Below are 15,645 nucleotides of genomic sequence, written 5' to 3' on the forward strand. Positions count from 1 at the left end.
GGATATACAGACACACAAGCAAAACTAAGTGTCTCTCGTTCGTTTGGTTTCGTTCTGGGTCATTCATTGGCTCACTGGCCTTCTCCCGTGAGCAAGTCCATTATTACCGTTCCCGTTTCCCCCGGCCTTTGCTCCTCCCAAGTTCCCTGTCGTAGACGTTGCTCCAGGCCCAACCCCAGATGTCGAGGGATTATTGGTCATGACAGCAGCAGCAAGACTGGCCGCGGGACCACCCTGTCGACCTGCCCTGCGGGCCCCGCCGGCTTGGGAGTTGCTCCCTTTCAGCGCCTCCTCAATGTAATATCCGAACACGAAGCGATACAGGTCTCGGAGCCATCCATACCCATAGACGCAGCTTGTCATCCCACGAACGGCTCGCGCGAGTTCGACCGCATTAATCCGTCCCTGTTCAGCAATGGTCCCAGCGACGCCTAGGTTGCGAAATGTGCTATCATTTGCAATGGTCTTGCGATAATTATCCAGCAGTGACACTTGCCACGCCAGAGTCCCGAATGCAGTGTCGGGCAAGTTCCGAGCAAAATTCGGCAGAGAGTTCAGATTCGGGTCCGCCGATGCCCGGGTGTAGCCTCGGCCAGTGGACAGAGCTGCTTTCACAAACAATGTCTTCAGAAGGATGAGAGTAGGATCCTCAGCGGGCGTACGAACAGTCGACACGGTGGTGGCAGACATAGGATTAGGTCCCCCTTCCGAGGCGGCTGATGCGGGAAGCGAAAGAACGGACGAGGTCGTTGACCATCTGTGATTAGTTGCGGAAGTCGTTCCTGGGTTTGCGGAATGTGCATTACGGTGAATGGGTGGGTTAGGTGATAGTTGTCTGCTTTGATTAGGCGCCGGGGTGGAAGAAGTCGACGAGGCCGAAGACATTCTGGATGCTTCTTCTGCCCCGAGCACAAGAATATTCGGCACAGGAGCTTCATCCGGCGAGATGGTGGTAATCGTGTCCTCGAAAATCGTGGTCGGTGTCTCGGGCAGTGCCCGGGGGTTGCCATTTTCATCCAAAGGAGCAAAACCAGAGCGTTTGGCTTGATTGAAAGCCTGGGTAAAGGTCGTCTGGCTCGGCCGTGGAGTTCCTCGCTCCGGACGAATTTGCGTCCAACCTTCTCGGAACAGGTCGCACAGCTCCCAGCATGCCTGGATAGCTGAACCGAGGAGCTCTTCATCGGGCCGTTTCCCTTCTCTTCGATTTTGTCGTAGACTAAACAGCATTTCTGCCAAAGACCAACAAGCTCGCAGCAACGAATCCGTCTCGTCCGCCATCTTGGACTTCTGCTTCATCAGCCGGTGGCACAGAGTGATGTAGAAATCCAACGTCCTTTCCCGGAACGCTTCGGGCAGACTGCGATCATGAGTATTGAATAAATGATTGTTCAATTCAAAGCTGACACGGAGGACAGAGTCGGCCGTTTCGTTATCACGCACGCGGACCTCAAACAGCGCTTGGCAAAAATCGCGACAGAGGTCGAGGGTCGGTCGAGAGGAGTTGTGAGAAAAGGTTTGCGAGAGATTGCTGTCTCGGGTGTCGTACAGGTTCTGGCACAGCTTCCAGCAGGATTTCCACGCTTGCTCTTGCATATCACCACGACCGGAGAAATTGAATATTCTCTCGCGATGAATGTGGCTCAAGCTGGCCAAGGTATTGCACAGGGTCCAGCACTCAGACAAGGCATTGCGGAGGGCATTGATTTCCGCTTCAGCATCCCGTAAGAACCGCTGGCCGAGCTGACTCTCGTCTCCGGTCTCATCGGTGCTGGGGTGGTCAGTGTCATCGCCCTCGAGAATGCCTGTACAGCGTCAGTAACAACAGACGCGCCAGGAATGATGGGCCTCACTGGCAAGACTGGAGCCAGGACGGCTGAGGGAACTGAGGTCCTGTCTTGTCTGGGCTCTCGGAGTGCGCGACCAGTCATGGAGAGGGAGCGAAGGAAGAGAGGTTTGCAGCGGCGTGGGAGGCATCGGAGCCTCATGAGTCTGAAGGATTCGGGGTCAACACTCTAGACATAGCAGAGCGCGCGCTTGCTGCTCACCTTGGCTCCTGATCGAGTAGCCGGCGGTTGTGTGATGGTAGATTCTGAAGCTTTTGAATCAGTCGAATCCGCCCTCGATCTTTCAAGATCCTTGAGCTCTTGTGATTGTGGCTCTTCAGCAATGCTTCCTTGGGGTTCGTCCTGCTCCTTTTCAGCATACGACTGAGGGATCTCTTGGTTCGGCTGAGACATGTCAGTAAAGGTCGGCAGCATCTGCAAGCACCTCGCCCCAGATGTCAGACATACAAATTTGCCAAATCCCGTCGGTATATGGATCACAGATTGAGGCTCCTTTTCTTCTTCCAGTCTCGCGCGGAACTGTTGGTCCAGGGAAGGACCTGTTTCGACCTAGATCTATCATCAACTCATGGGCTATATCTAGGTTCACTGTTTACTCGGCATACCCGCAGTGGAGTCGCAATATGTTGCAGGTTCTCTCTCAATGGAGATGTGACTGGTGGTCTCTGGATCTCATTCGAGGCTACAGGACCTGCGGTCACCGAGCCTTGTTCTGTGCCCTCCTCTTCCAATTCATCCACGTCCTCAAAGTTGGTCACGTCCGAGGCAACGGGCGACGGTGCCACAGGATCCTGGGGCGAAGTAATATAGTTGGTGGCAGACGGAGGCTTCAGCTGACCGTCCGTTGCGATACCGCTCCTTTCGACAGCAGAGGCAGCAGGAGACCTGGCTAAAGTCAGATCCATTTCGTCCACACCGGCAAGCTGGACAATCCTACATAGGGAGACCAGAGTTCGCGGCAGCCCGAGGTCGAGGCGAATCAGGATGGTCTGGGAAGGGCGAAAATGGGGAGAACAACGGGTTTGTCGAAGGACTAAACCCCAGAGGAGCTCTCACAGCCATCATCTTTCTCTGATAACCGCAATGGCCTGCGGCACAGTCGGCCACTCTTGCGAGGTCGATCTGTACCCGCAGGAAAGAGAAGACGAGTGGAGGCGGAGTAGAATGCGCAGTAGAATGCGCAGATGGAGGGCAAGGACGAAGGACGAGGCAGACTACTGTCAAGCGCTGCGAGAATTGCCGAATGTTTGGTAGATGCCGCAAAGCGTCGCACGGCTACTGTTGCGGCCGCCTAAACGGTCGCGTGTGCGGCACAGCAGGTTGGCACAGGGATATTCAAGATCGAGGAAGCTGGTTGTATAGAGGCGTGTGGTGGGAGGAGACACAATGCGCCCGGTCATGGATAAGCAAACATGGCACAGGACATGGTCAGAATCAACGAGCAATGATACCACGGGCACTGGAACGTGTTGGACAGTAATTGGAAGATATCCAGACTCCAAACTATGTCGATGAAGAAGGGAAGGTTCCAAGTAATGGAGGGGGGAAAGTCGAGAGGGCCAAAATGGTACCTGGTGTTGTTGGTGGAGGCCTGATGTTAAGTGTTGGCGTAGGGCATATCGGAATAGCCACAGGTAGCCTCTGATTCGATCAATAATGCATTTGTTAGGTCCACGATGCGATCTATACTTCTGTGAGGTTAGGGCATACCTCAATGTGGGAGGCACAGAGAACACGGATGAGGAAGCCAGGTGTGGAGGTGTATGTGTGTTGCGTCTGCGTGTCAGAGATGGAGAAAAGATACTCGAGTCCCCAAGACTCGCGCCGCGCCTAGCTTGTGAGCTGAGCCCTGGGATGGGGGGGAATGAATGTGATGCTAAGTCAACGGGCAGAACGACCGGCGGTTTCAGGAGGAGCAGCGCGTCGAGGGCGAGCTATGAGTGGTAGGAAGAGTGGAAGATGGGTGAAGTGGAACAGGTTCGAGTGCCATGCGAGATTCTGCAAGAAGCCACACGGTCCACATTGACAGCTCTTGTCCATCCATCCACCTTGTCCGGACGGGATATCCAGGTTACCGGAGAATTTGTGAACCAGCAGGTTGGAGCGCAGAGGAGGAGCTAGAGGGAGCCGGGCGAGGCCAGATGGAGCCGACGGAGACATGGCGAGAACTTTTGGGGGACAACCAGTGACAAACAAATGAGCCCATCTGCCACGCGACAGCACTAGCAAGCAGAAGGCAGAAAGCTTGAAGTGTGATGAAAAATGTAACTGAGGTGCATTGAGCTCGCAGAAGCTTCAAAAATGATCACCGGTGGAGGGCAACAACGCAGCCACTGATTCGATCGACAGCGTCCGAGAGGGTTCTGAGAGGTCGCGGTCTGCAGCCAAGTGGATCGTAGGCAGAGGGTTAAGCGCCGACACAAGGGAAAGGAGGTGCGGGAGGCATGAAGGCACAGGCACCCGGCGAAGTCGGTGGCTTGACGACAAGAGGTCAAGGTGAGATAGCAAAGTGCGGAAGAAGTGGGAAAGGACAGGGGTGATTGTGCGGCGGGATGGAGAAGGAAGAAGAGAGAGACAGCCACGGATACCAATCACATGTCACACAAGGCACTTGACCAGCTGCAAGTAAGCGCCCGGGCACCAGAAACCGGGTCTTTAACTGGTTGGCGGAGGGGAGTGTGCATCTGTAAGTGACTTAGCATGCTTAGAGTTAGTGCCTAAGTGAGTGATGGAATAGCCCCCGGGTGGTGGTGTGTGGGGGATAGAACAAGTACTCGGTACAGAGGTTGGGTGGGAGAGTCTACGAGGGTTCTACGAGGAGACACCTTTGCAGGTACTAGGTACTCCGTAGAGCGACCCCTCCCTCCCTGGTAAACAGGTATATAGCCTATAACGTCCCTAAGAGCCAAGCCCCCCAGGTGCTTAGGTATCCGTAGACACCGTGTGGAGTCTCCAACAGAGCTAAGAGCAGAGCTTCCCAACTGCACTCAATCACCATGTACTAGTTGTATTGGAAGCTCGTATTCGATTACTTTGAACCAACGAGAATCATTCATACATACACTAAAAAGTTATTGGTACACACCACACCCTCGCTACCAAAGAAGAGCCGCATCGTGACCAACTGAATTTGACCTTCATGTCTCTGTCCTAATGCCTTCCTTTCTGTGGCCCCCAAAAAACACCATGCAAGATGAAGAAGATGAACATCCCGGTCGTCACTCATTGCCTCTGTCCAGTTGTAGCCGCGCCCTGGTCCAATGAACCATGATTGTCGCAAGCAAGGTCCAGGCTATCGAATGGTCATCTGCTTGGCCATTGCGCCGCCTTTGCCGACGCCGCCCTCCCTGGACGCTGACGCACTGACGCCCGCTTTCCGCTCAAAGATCTTCCAAAACTTCAAACTTTCATCGCCCGCTGTGTGCTCGTTAGCCCATGTCGCTTCGATACTAGTTCATATCCTTTTCAAACTCACCTGCCGTTGCAAGCATTTGTCCATCGGGACTGAGGCAGCTGTGAAGCACTCGACTCTCGTGGGCCGGGATCTCCACATTTCGCACCAAAGTCGGGTAGCTCCAGATGCTTAGAGAGTTGTCTGGGAAGCCGCTGGAGCTCACCAATTCGCGGTAGTGATTGCTCCACTTGAGACTTGTCACTTGTGATCCGGTGTCGATACTGTTGACCCGGGCCCCGGTGGTCGTGTTCCAGAAGTGAATGTGTCGGTCGTTCGACCCTCCACCAGTTGCCAGGAGGTTGAGTTGCCAGGGGCACCAGCTGAGAGCCTTGACCGCAGCACGGTGATTTTTCTTTGCAAACTTGGGGGCGGCCAATGAACGGGCGTCCCAGATGGACACCAAGTTATCGTTCCCGCCCGTGGCTAGTTGCGCGCCGTCGCTGCGCCATTCCAAGCCGCACACTTCAGAGGTGTGGGACACCAGCTCGGCAACCTTGTGTTGGGCGACTCGGACGTCATGGTTGAAGACGAGTCCACTTCTTGCCCCTGTTGACAAGGTGTGCTTGTTCCATCCCATCACACCAACCCGAGTTTCATGTCCGAACATGCTCCGGAGCTTGGTACCTTCTTCGACATCCCAGATCTGAACTTCCCCGGACGCGAGCCCCACGCCAACGTAGGCGCCGTCGCCAGACCATTTGACACTGCTGACATAGGTATCAGGTGAAGTTTCCAGCAAGCAGCTGACAGTGCCGCTGTCGGCGGACCAGACGTAGACATTGCGCTCCAAGCCAATCGCCACCTGGTTGCTCGAGCTCCAGTCAAGCAGATTCAAGTAGTAGTCGTCGACCAGACCGGGAGCATCCAACACTCGCTCAGGTGCAGATTGAATACGGCGGCGGAACTGGGCGGACTGAGCATTTGCTGGTTTCAATGGGCGGTTGTATTGTGACCGGAGGTCAATGGGCTTGGATGATTCGGGAGGGGCAGGTTTGAATTCAAGGATTCGCTGACTTCTTGAAATGCCACATGCCGAAGCTAGTGATGATTCGTACGCACTGGAATCGGGATTGGTCCGTGTGTAGGAAGAGGTGGTGTTATCATCCTCGAGACCAAGGCCTTCCAGGGCGGTCGTGATGTCTGCATCTGCACCTCGTGCAGAGATCTCAAAAGCACTGGCACTGGCAGCGTTCGCAAGGACCAGGGATCCATCCATACCAGCAGTTCGAGGTCGAGTGTTCTCATCTGCCTTGCCAGACCCGGCAGTTGCCAGGCCCGCACTTGCAGCTCTGTTGGGAATGAAGCGGTCTGCGGTGTTATTGGGAAGTCTGATGGTGGTCTTGGCTGTCCTGGACCTGAGGGCCGTCTCTTTCCTTGACTTTTCTCTTGATGGTGTGGCAGATGTGCTGGGCCCGGTGCCTGTGAGGGTCCAATCCGAGACACCTAGGTCCAATTGCTTGGGAGACTGCCTGCCTTTGGCAATGTTGGACTTGGGTGAGTTGGCATAGGCAAACTTGGATACTGATCTTGAGATGGAGCGGGAGAAGAAGGTTGAGGGATCTGACTTGTGGATGGATTGTTCCTTGCGGCGAGGAGTAGAGGGGGAGGAAGTGGATGAGATGTGTGTGGCTACACTTGTAGTTCTCTGCCTTGGGGATGGGGTTAGAGGCATTCGGCCACCTGCGGTCTTGGTGGAGAAGAGGCCATGATGGCTTTTGAGAGGGGTTGACACTGAAGCTGTAGCCATGTTGTTGAGATGTGTGTGTGTGTTTGATCGAAAGGACAAATCAATGTTTCGATCAGGGTCTGCTGTTGAACCGAGAATCAACCAAGATCTCGGGGGTTAGTAGTAGTTGTCGATTAAGCAATCAGAACTTGACGAGAAAGTATCTGTGCCTGGGTCCAGCAATTCAGTGATTATCTCAAGATGCTCAACTGAATGGATCCTGAGAAGAAGCTGTTGATAGAAAGTTGGGTTAGTAAGTCTCTCAGAGTCGCTGATATTGTTGGATGATTGGGTAACCGAGCGGTGTTTGTGGCACGGCAAGGCGATGCAGTCGGGGGGGTCGACCAGATCTAGCAGATGCAAGTGTGATCTAATGGACTGTATGCTATGCACGCGCAAGAATGTAGAGGAGGATTATGTGGATTGAGGAAGCGGGAGGATGGTATAATAGAGGAGAAAGAAGAATTGAATTGTTCATTCAGTCAGAAGTTCCAGTTGAAGTACTTCCCAAGTTGGTGGAGATGTCTGCCACGGCAACGGCGACCCATCACCCACTATACCCTTTATGTCACTAGTGGCACCGTCGCCCCTGGCGGCGCGTCTTTACGTCAGCGCCAAGCTCCACTCCCCTGGATAAATATTAATCCGATGCCGCTTCCGCCGCCGTCTCACCTACAGCAACCTGAAACTTCCGCCGATCATTTTTTATCTTCACTCCCTTTTCTGCACGCCCCGTCTAAATGTCCTTGTCGTACCGTACGTGTCGACAGCCAGCAACGCTCTGATCTCTCAGACTGGCTCCATCCACTTGGATGAGCCTCCGGGCTTCTTCAGGCTCCTTCTTTGATTCCTATAAACTTGGCAAAAGCCATTAGACCAACCCTCTCACTCTAACCCGAACGAAGCCTTTCTCCGTAAACGCCGAGATTCCAGTGAATCTTATGATGGCCCAACCTTCGACACCACAACCATTTTTGCCTCAGAACTCTTCACTACCTGCCTCTGCGGCTTCGTGGGCTTTTGGAACTTCTGCTCGAGCTCCTGGTTCTGGTGCGAACACTCCCACCGCCAACACCTACCTCATGCCTACCAGTCCGGCTAAGAACCCCACCAGCATGAACGACGGGCTCAAACCAAAGATCACCAAGACGACCGGACAGAAACCGGCTTGTCTGGTCAATGCATCAGTCACATACTGTGGGAATGACCAGATCTACGCCTTTGGCGGCTTCGATCAATTCACTGATGAAGTCTACAATCACGTGCTCAGGCTAGATCTGAAGACGCTAAATTGGGCGCTAGTGGATAATTACGGAGATATTCCCGGGGTGCGGATGGGGCATTCAGCATCCCTCTACCAAGGCGACAAACTGCTCGTCTATGGTGGAGAAAATGAACACCGGGAGTATTTGTCGGATGTGGTCATACTCAACCTGAAAGACCATCACTGGACTCAACCCGATGTCCAGGGTCCCATCCCCAAAGGCAGAGCCAGACACGCTGCAGTCGTTTATGAGGACAAATTGTTCGTCATTGGAGGGCTGACAGGAGAGGCGAACTACATCCTCGATGATATCTGCTACCTGGATCTGAAGACCTGGACGTGGTCCAAAACCTGGAGCTTTGTGCAAAGATTCGATCACTCCGCCTGGATATGGGGAGGTCGACTATGGGTGCTAGGGGGCTTGGGGGCTGACATGGAACGCCCTTCCGAGATTTGGTGGCTGGATCTCAAGGGCAGTCCTGCATTGAGTGGTTCAGGCAGGCAGTTTTCTACTATGGGCCGCATATCCTCTGCCAGACATGATCCCTGGCTGCATCCCAGCCGCGCTGACCGAATCGATACATATACTGCCAACTCGGGAAGCGTCCATATTCGATCTACGAGGCGGGAGAAACCTGTTGCACCAGGGGCAATATCGTCTCTGAAGTTTGTTTCTGGCCCGCACGTCCCCCTCCAGTCTTCAGGCACACATTTCCATGTTTGCTCCTCTGGCGCCTTGCTGGACTTTGTCACACCTTCATCTACCATTCGGCATAGTGAATGCAACTTGTCGTCTCTCGAGCTGGACTCGCTGAGGTGGCAAAGACTGGTCGAGGGTCCTGAGTTATTCCAACCAGGCTACAAATGGCATTACTGCACAATCAATGAGGACGGGACCAAGGTTTGGCTCCTGGGTTCACCTGGAGACGACTCTACTGGGTCCAATCAAGAGCTCCAACTTAGCGAAGTTTTAGCTGTTGATCTCAAACGGTATGGGTTGCTCGGAAACCTGGACTCCCCGTTTGCGTCTGAGCAAAATCGCATCCTGGCTTCCGAGCGGCAGACGACGTATACAACCCCCGTGGGTGGTGTTGGGTCTGGTCTCGGTTCTGACCTGGCCATGACGTTCGATCAACCTCCAGAATCCGGTAGCATGAGCGACTTTATCATAACAGCGAATTATACCCCCACCGATGAGGACGACAACGTCTCAGAAGCTGATTCTCAACTGCGATTCTCTACCAACACGACTAGCAGTCAGGTCTTCGTCTCGGAAAACTCGGCCGTGTCTCCGCCGATCCATGTCCACAAAATGATCCTTCAAGCCCGCTGGCCACACTTCAAACGTCTCTATGCATCCAAAATGATCGAATACCAGACTTCCCGCTTACACATCCCGGAACCGTACTCGGTCGTACGGGCTTTTCTGTACTATCTGTACACCGACAGCATTGCCCCTCACCCTGTGTACTGCCGCGACCTCACGGATGTCGCTGGCATGCTCGTCATGGCCAACCTCTACGACATGCCAAAGCTCCGTCTTTTGTGCGTAAATCGCCTTTCGCGTGAGATTGATATCGAACACGCGGCCGTGATTTGGGAACGTGCAGGACGTACCGAGGAAGAGTGGCTCAAGCAACGCGCTGCCCGTTTCTGCATGATGAACTTTGGGCGAATCGTACGTACAGAGGGATTCAGGAGCCTGTCTCGACAATCTCTTATGGAGCTTTGCGAGGTAGTTGGGACGGAGGGGAGAGTGGTTGACGGCGACGAGATGGACGACGCAGAAACGGCGTTCACTTTAGGTGGGGTCCTCGGCGGGCGGTATCGAAGACGGAGTCATCGACCCAGTGGGGAAGCGGACGAGACGGAAGGTGATGATGATGATGGGATGGACATGAACTGATAGCAGCATCCAGCCTCTCAAAATGACGCGGAGGAAGGGTTGATTCATACCAAAGAAAGCGGGATATGTGGTCTTTGCCAGGCCACGGAGGAAAGAATGATGCTCCAAATTGCGCAAACGAGACGGGAAAAGTAACTTCCAAGTTCGATCTTGTCGAGGGCCGAAACTTTGATTTTTCAGCAAGGGTCTGCAGGGGGCTTTATAGCAGGGTGTATGGGAAGGGCTTACCAGGAAGGAAGGAAGGACGGCATGGCTGGAATCCACCAAAAAAATAAAGAGAATTGTCCAAAAATCGAGGAAACCCGAACAAGGAATGCACGAGCCAAAGCATGATGAACAGCACAGCAAGCATAGCGAGGGTGTGATTTTTTTTTTTTTTCCTTCTCTCACAGAGCAATGCGGGATAACGGACTGGTACACACGCACTGTACGGATGGGGAATGGGGATGGGAATGGGACTGCAACGGGCTGGTCTGGTTGTCTGGTTGGTTGGTTGATTGATTGGTTGATTGTGTTGGTGTGAATGAGAAATGCTTCACTATGCTGTATATGTACCTTTTCTACATACCCACATACCTACCTATCACCATACCTAGCTAGGTAAACAGGTACAGGTAGGTTGATTGATATGTGCCACAAGTACCCAACGCGACTATCTACACCATGACTTGACTTGACTTGCAGGGCTTTACGCGTTATATACTGACTGTACAGTAAAGTCGCCATAGAGGGCATGCACGCTATAATCCGGCTGGGCAGCTAGATAAGCAAGGAAGCAAGTAGGAATGCTATATAGGTTGGTTGGTTGATTGATAGGTTGGTTCATGGTACTGGTGGTAGTACCTCGTAGTAGTGTCTCGATCCACACCTGGAGGACCGTCTCCTTTCGTGTCGTGTCGCTTAGCGATCTATCTAGTACATTGTACAAATACAGCATCGAAGAGCCTGCCCTATGCCCGTCCGAGGAGAAGCCACACATACCAGAGGCTGAGCGTCCACCACACTGGTTCGTTTTGCTCTGCCCTGCTCGGAATCCATCTTCGCCTATTCGGGATAGGATGCGAGTGTCCACACGCGTCTACCTTTTCATCCTCGCATGTGCCCAGTACGCAGGGTCTGCCGACGCGTCCGCTTTCGAGTCGGCAACAAGTCAATCTTCTCCAATGAATCCCTTGAACTGGCGATAGGTTCTATCCGCTGTTTGGGTTCCCAAAGTGCTCTGTCCAAGTACTGTGAAGCAGGTGCTGTCTTTGCGAGGCTTTCCAGGCTTCGAGATCATGCTGGTCAAATTCCGGTACCAATTTTGTCAACCTATCTCTTCTTTCCTCCTGGTCTTGGTTTAACTTCTTCCGGCTGCACGCCATGCAACATGATCTTATTTGGTGTCTGAGGTGTATTCTTTTGGTAACCTTGACTCCAGTCGTAGCACACGGCATATGCAAACACTGTTCCTTGTCTATTGAACGCCGTTGCCGTGATCGGCGCTCCCACTGCCGGGTAGCCCTTGAGTCGATGCTTTGCGTTGCCATCCCAGAAGTGGAAAGTCCCATCACTGCCGGCTGTCGAAAACGTGCCATGGATCGGGTGGAATGAAATAGCATTGACAGCATAGACATTGGCGACGTCGCGATTGGGGCCTGTGGTGGCCGGTGTGTCACGATGACATTTGAAGCTGAAGTTGTTGTCGGCAGCTTTTTCTTCCACATATTGAATTGCACATCTGCCCTCGATGCTGCCCACCGCGAAGCCAGTAGCATCAGTGAAGCAACTAACCACTCTGGTCTGGAATTTCAGCGGGGACTGTACCGATTTGTAAAACTTCTCGGGGGAGTTGAGGTCGACAATATTGATGTATCGGTCGGCAGTGCCAATGACCAAAAGTTTGTTCTTCACATCCATGGTGTAGACTCGCTCCTGGCATTGTAATGTTGCAACGGGGTTAGGGGTACGCAGGTCCCAATATTTCACGGTCCGGTCCCACGAGCCGGTAATGAGGATAGATGAGTTATTGATGGTGGCGAAGCGACACGCTCGAACGGGTTGTTCGTGCGCGACTAGAGTCTGTGGCGTCATATTGCCTGATCCCAGATCAAGGAGTCGGAAAGTCTTGTCGGCACCGCAGCCTGCGACTTTTTGTCCATCCTAAAAGTATTGTCAATATGTCCCTCCCAAGGCATGAACTCCTGGGTACGACGCACCTCGGACCATGCGCAACCCAGCACTGGGGCGTCGAAATCTATAGCGGCCTTGCCCTCGCTCTGCCCTTGCTCATTCACTTGGTATATCCGCACTTTTTTGTCCCATGATGAGACAGCCAGGAAGTCGGCCTGCGGAGAGAATGCGAGCTGAGATGTGCTGTCCTCTGGTGGTTGCACCAAAGCAATATCCTTGGACAGATCTCCGGTTGTGCTGGTGGTGGCAGCCGCAGCGGGCGACGAACCGAAGAGTGTAGACATGTTACCCAACAACGGCGCGAAGGGGCGAGAGCTTCAGAGCGGTTTGAAAAGAGGGCGTACAGTCAAAAGGACATGAGCGAGAGACTGTGTATCGGGTCAAAGTCGGGGAGGTGGTAACAGGGACGAATTACAGTCGGTTAACGCGTTTACCATCATAAAGACTCGAACCAGCGCGACCGCAGATTGTCGACTGGCGTTTCCAGCGCCAAGGCTGGAGGATTGTGGTTTGGAGTCTATATTGGGCAATATGATCACGCCGCTCTAAAAAGGCGCTCGTCCGGCTTTAAAGCAGCGTCAAATACTTCAACCCCTGAGATATCTGGTTTTCAACGAAGACGGCAAGACCAAGAACACATGAATCCCACCAACAATCATCTAGACTACTTTAGAACAGAAGCCACACCCCTTCTCCTAAATTCTCCTACGGTCAATCGTGTACAGCGCTGCGGAACGACCAAAGCTTCCGAACCATCATAAAAGCTCAGAACAGACAAGTCTTGCTCTTGGGATGAGACGCTTTAGCGTCGAAGCTCTCAGCCCAGAACGCAGTAAAGTTGTGAAGTGGTGTCGTGATTCTTGAGGCCTTAGGCGTGACGTTTGGATGCCGCCTCGGTTATGGGCCAATGCCTACAACAGAGCTAAGTGTGAAGAACCATTACCAGTTGATGGCATAATACTGGCAGCGGCAGTTCGAAGACTAGCAGCCTCCGCGGCGATATGACAGGACGGGGGAAGAATTCCCCAACATAGAAGATAGGAGCAGACTCTACCACAGCCTGTGTTGGCATTGCACCTACTGACGGGCCTGATCGCCTGAGTTTTGTTCGCCCTACACGCCTGATTCCTTGACTGGATCATCCCCTTGTTTCTGCTCCGGTTGGGCGTGCCTTGAAGCTGCTATTTGTACCATGACTTCGGTCTTGGCTCTGCTGGAGGTCGGAGCAAACGTGTCAGCAACAAATTGCTGGACCCTGGACGGAATCAGAAAGGACTGGGCAGACGCTTAGTCTATATTCATATACTTTCAAAGGCAGTGCAAGGGATCTATCTATCTGGTCACAGGGGCACGCAGCCTCGCGCTCTATATTTATATATCTGTATATAAGTATGTAAGTCCCACATGACTAACCTCCCATCTAGTCCAATGCCAGACAGTTCTAGCCACACCCATACTTCTCTCGCCGCGATCGTCACAGTTCATTCATTTACCTAGTAGATTGTGTGAGACACAGACGTGGATTGGTATGCACAGCTTCTGAACCAGTCCCTCTCTCTCCAAGGCCTCGCGGGTCAACTGCCGAGTGAGTATACCGACGAGATACCTCACATGCACCCCGTAATAGACTAGGGACTATTTATAGAGTGGGGGAACAGGGTCACTTGGTAAGGTGGTTAGAGAGAACGGACGGAGGTTCGACCTTCCTTGTTCGGCTTACCCATGTGTCCACCACCACATCAGATGTACTTGGTATGGAGTCCCAGCGAAGCGAAACGCCTGGGCATCTGGTTACCTAGTTAGGGAGGGGGGATTCATGGGTTCATGACCCACACCATTAGCCTAATCAGGAAATATCACCACGGCAATTGATAGTCCGTGCCTCTCGCTGGATCAAGCCGCAGTCGTCAGAGAGTTTGAGGCCCTCTTGGTTTTCACGATAACAAACAGGACATGTGCACTAATTGCTTTCAATATTGCGCCATCGCCTCGCTTCCACTGTTCCTCACATGATGATTGTCCCCAGCTCATTTTGTAAGGATTACACGACTTCATCACGATATATTTGCAAACGTCCTTCTCTTGGATCCAACACAACCGGCTCAGTGGCTTCGACATTTCTCCGAAAGCGTACACCCAGTGGAGGTTTGACCATTTGAACCAAACGTCGGGGTAGCATTGCCGCCGTCTATGAACTGCCTAGATTGCGTGATAGAATCCGTCTTCGTCCGGGCCATCATACATGTCGTCGAAATCGTCGGGATATGGATGGTGTTCTCCTTCCCCTCCTTCCCCGCCCTCGTCCTCTTCATCATATTCATATTCTCCCTGGTCTTCCTCTTCCTCTCCCTCTCCTTCTTCTTCCTCTTCCCCGAAATTCGCGGGGTGGCCTTGGCCACCTTGAAGTGGGGGTTGGGCAACTCGAGATATGGGTTGGGCAATGTTAGAAGCTGGATGGAGAGCTCGAGAAATAGGATGGGGAGCTTGGGGAGTCGGGTGGACAGCTGGGGGGGGTTATATGGGCAGTTTGAGAGGATGAGGAGGGGCCGGCGCCCTGGCTCTGGCCACGGTACGCAATCGCTGCCTGTACAAGTTGCTGCTCGTAAGCGAGGTTGAGTTTGTCCTCTGTGGTGAGCGGCGGCAGATCCGGAATCCCGTGCGCTGCCATCATCTGTCTGGCCTCTCTGTCGAATCGTGCCTGATCCGAGGGACCTCGAGGAAGGGTAGGAGGCTTCAGACCTTGGGCCTCGAGCAAGCTCGCGAGGTGTTGGTTGACGACTTGCTGCGCCCGCTCCTCTTGCTCTCTCTGCGCCTGTTCTTCTGGCGTCTCGTCATCGCCCAGGCCTGCCTCGGGGTCAAAGTCGAGGAGACCTTTGGCAGGACCCCGGCCGCCTGCCACCGATGACGGTCTCGGTTGTTCCTTCAGGGACACTGAAAAGGACTGGAACGTCCCAGTGATACTTCCCCCTTCTCGAAGCGTTCTGGGCTCTCCCTGTCCTCTCGGGCCCGAGTACGCCACTCCGGAGAAATGACCACTGCTTTTGAAGCTCACCCAGTGTGCTGTTAATTTCAGATTGGTCGCCGAAACCGGAGAAGTGCCTGTGAATGTCTGGGTCGGAGCGGGTTTTTGCAGCTTGTCCGTTCTGGGTGCCTGTGGGCTATAAATGATGGTCCAGGGAGCGTCCGGGGGCGTCGTTGGGCGGGAACTGTCCCTTCTACACCTTTTACGCTGCCGCCCTACCACTCCGTGTTGATTTCCTGTGTCGCCGTACCATTTAA

At 53.4% G+C, this 15,645-nt stretch overlaps 4 protein-coding genes across 4 annotated transcripts; 1 reads left to right on the plus strand and 3 right to left on the minus strand.

Annotated features, from left to right (window-relative positions):
- Nucleotides 1-63: 63 nt before the first annotated feature.
- On the minus strand, nucleotides 64-2,749 carry AYO20_10007 (hypothetical protein; the record flags this gene model as incomplete). Its single annotated transcript, XM_022648272.1, has 5 exons — nucleotides 64-1,802; nucleotides 1,851-1,989; nucleotides 2,046-2,228; nucleotides 2,292-2,393; nucleotides 2,450-2,749. 5 exons carry the CDS (start codon nucleotides 2,747-2,749, stop codon nucleotides 64-66), a joined length of 2,463 nt encoding a protein of 820 aa, XP_022495791.1.
- A 2,387-nt stretch (nucleotides 2,750-5,136) lies between these two features.
- AYO20_10008 (hypothetical protein) lies at nucleotides 5,137-7,045 on the minus strand (the record flags this gene model as incomplete). Its single annotated transcript, XM_022648273.1, has 2 exons — nucleotides 5,137-5,261; nucleotides 5,320-7,045. 2 exons carry the CDS (start codon nucleotides 7,043-7,045, stop codon nucleotides 5,137-5,139), a joined length of 1,851 nt encoding a protein of 616 aa, XP_022495792.1.
- A 923-nt stretch (nucleotides 7,046-7,968) lies between these two features.
- AYO20_10009 (hypothetical protein) lies at nucleotides 7,969-10,194 on the plus strand (the record flags this gene model as incomplete). Its single annotated transcript, XM_022648274.1, has 1 exon — nucleotides 7,969-10,194. The coding sequence occupies one exon, from the start codon at nucleotides 7,969-7,971 to the stop codon at nucleotides 10,192-10,194; it is 2,226 nt and encodes a 741-aa protein (XP_022495793.1).
- Nucleotides 10,195-11,505: 1,311 nt separating this feature from the next.
- Nucleotides 11,506-12,650, minus strand: AYO20_10010 (hypothetical protein; the record flags this gene model as incomplete). The annotated part of the gene is made up of 2 exons (XM_022648275.1): nucleotides 11,506-12,336; nucleotides 12,393-12,650. The coding sequence occupies 2 exons, from the start codon at nucleotides 12,648-12,650 to the stop codon at nucleotides 11,506-11,508; spliced, it is 1,089 nt and encodes a 362-aa protein (XP_022495794.1).
- Between the last annotated feature and the right edge of the window lie 2,995 nt (nucleotides 12,651-15,645).

The sequence above is a fragment of the Fonsecaea nubica genome (genome assembly GCF_001646965.1).
Source record: "Fonsecaea nubica strain CBS 269.64 chromosome Unknown Scaff100, whole genome shotgun sequence".
Taxonomy (NCBI): Eukaryota; Fungi; Ascomycota; class Eurotiomycetes; order Chaetothyriales; family Herpotrichiellaceae; genus Fonsecaea; species Fonsecaea nubica.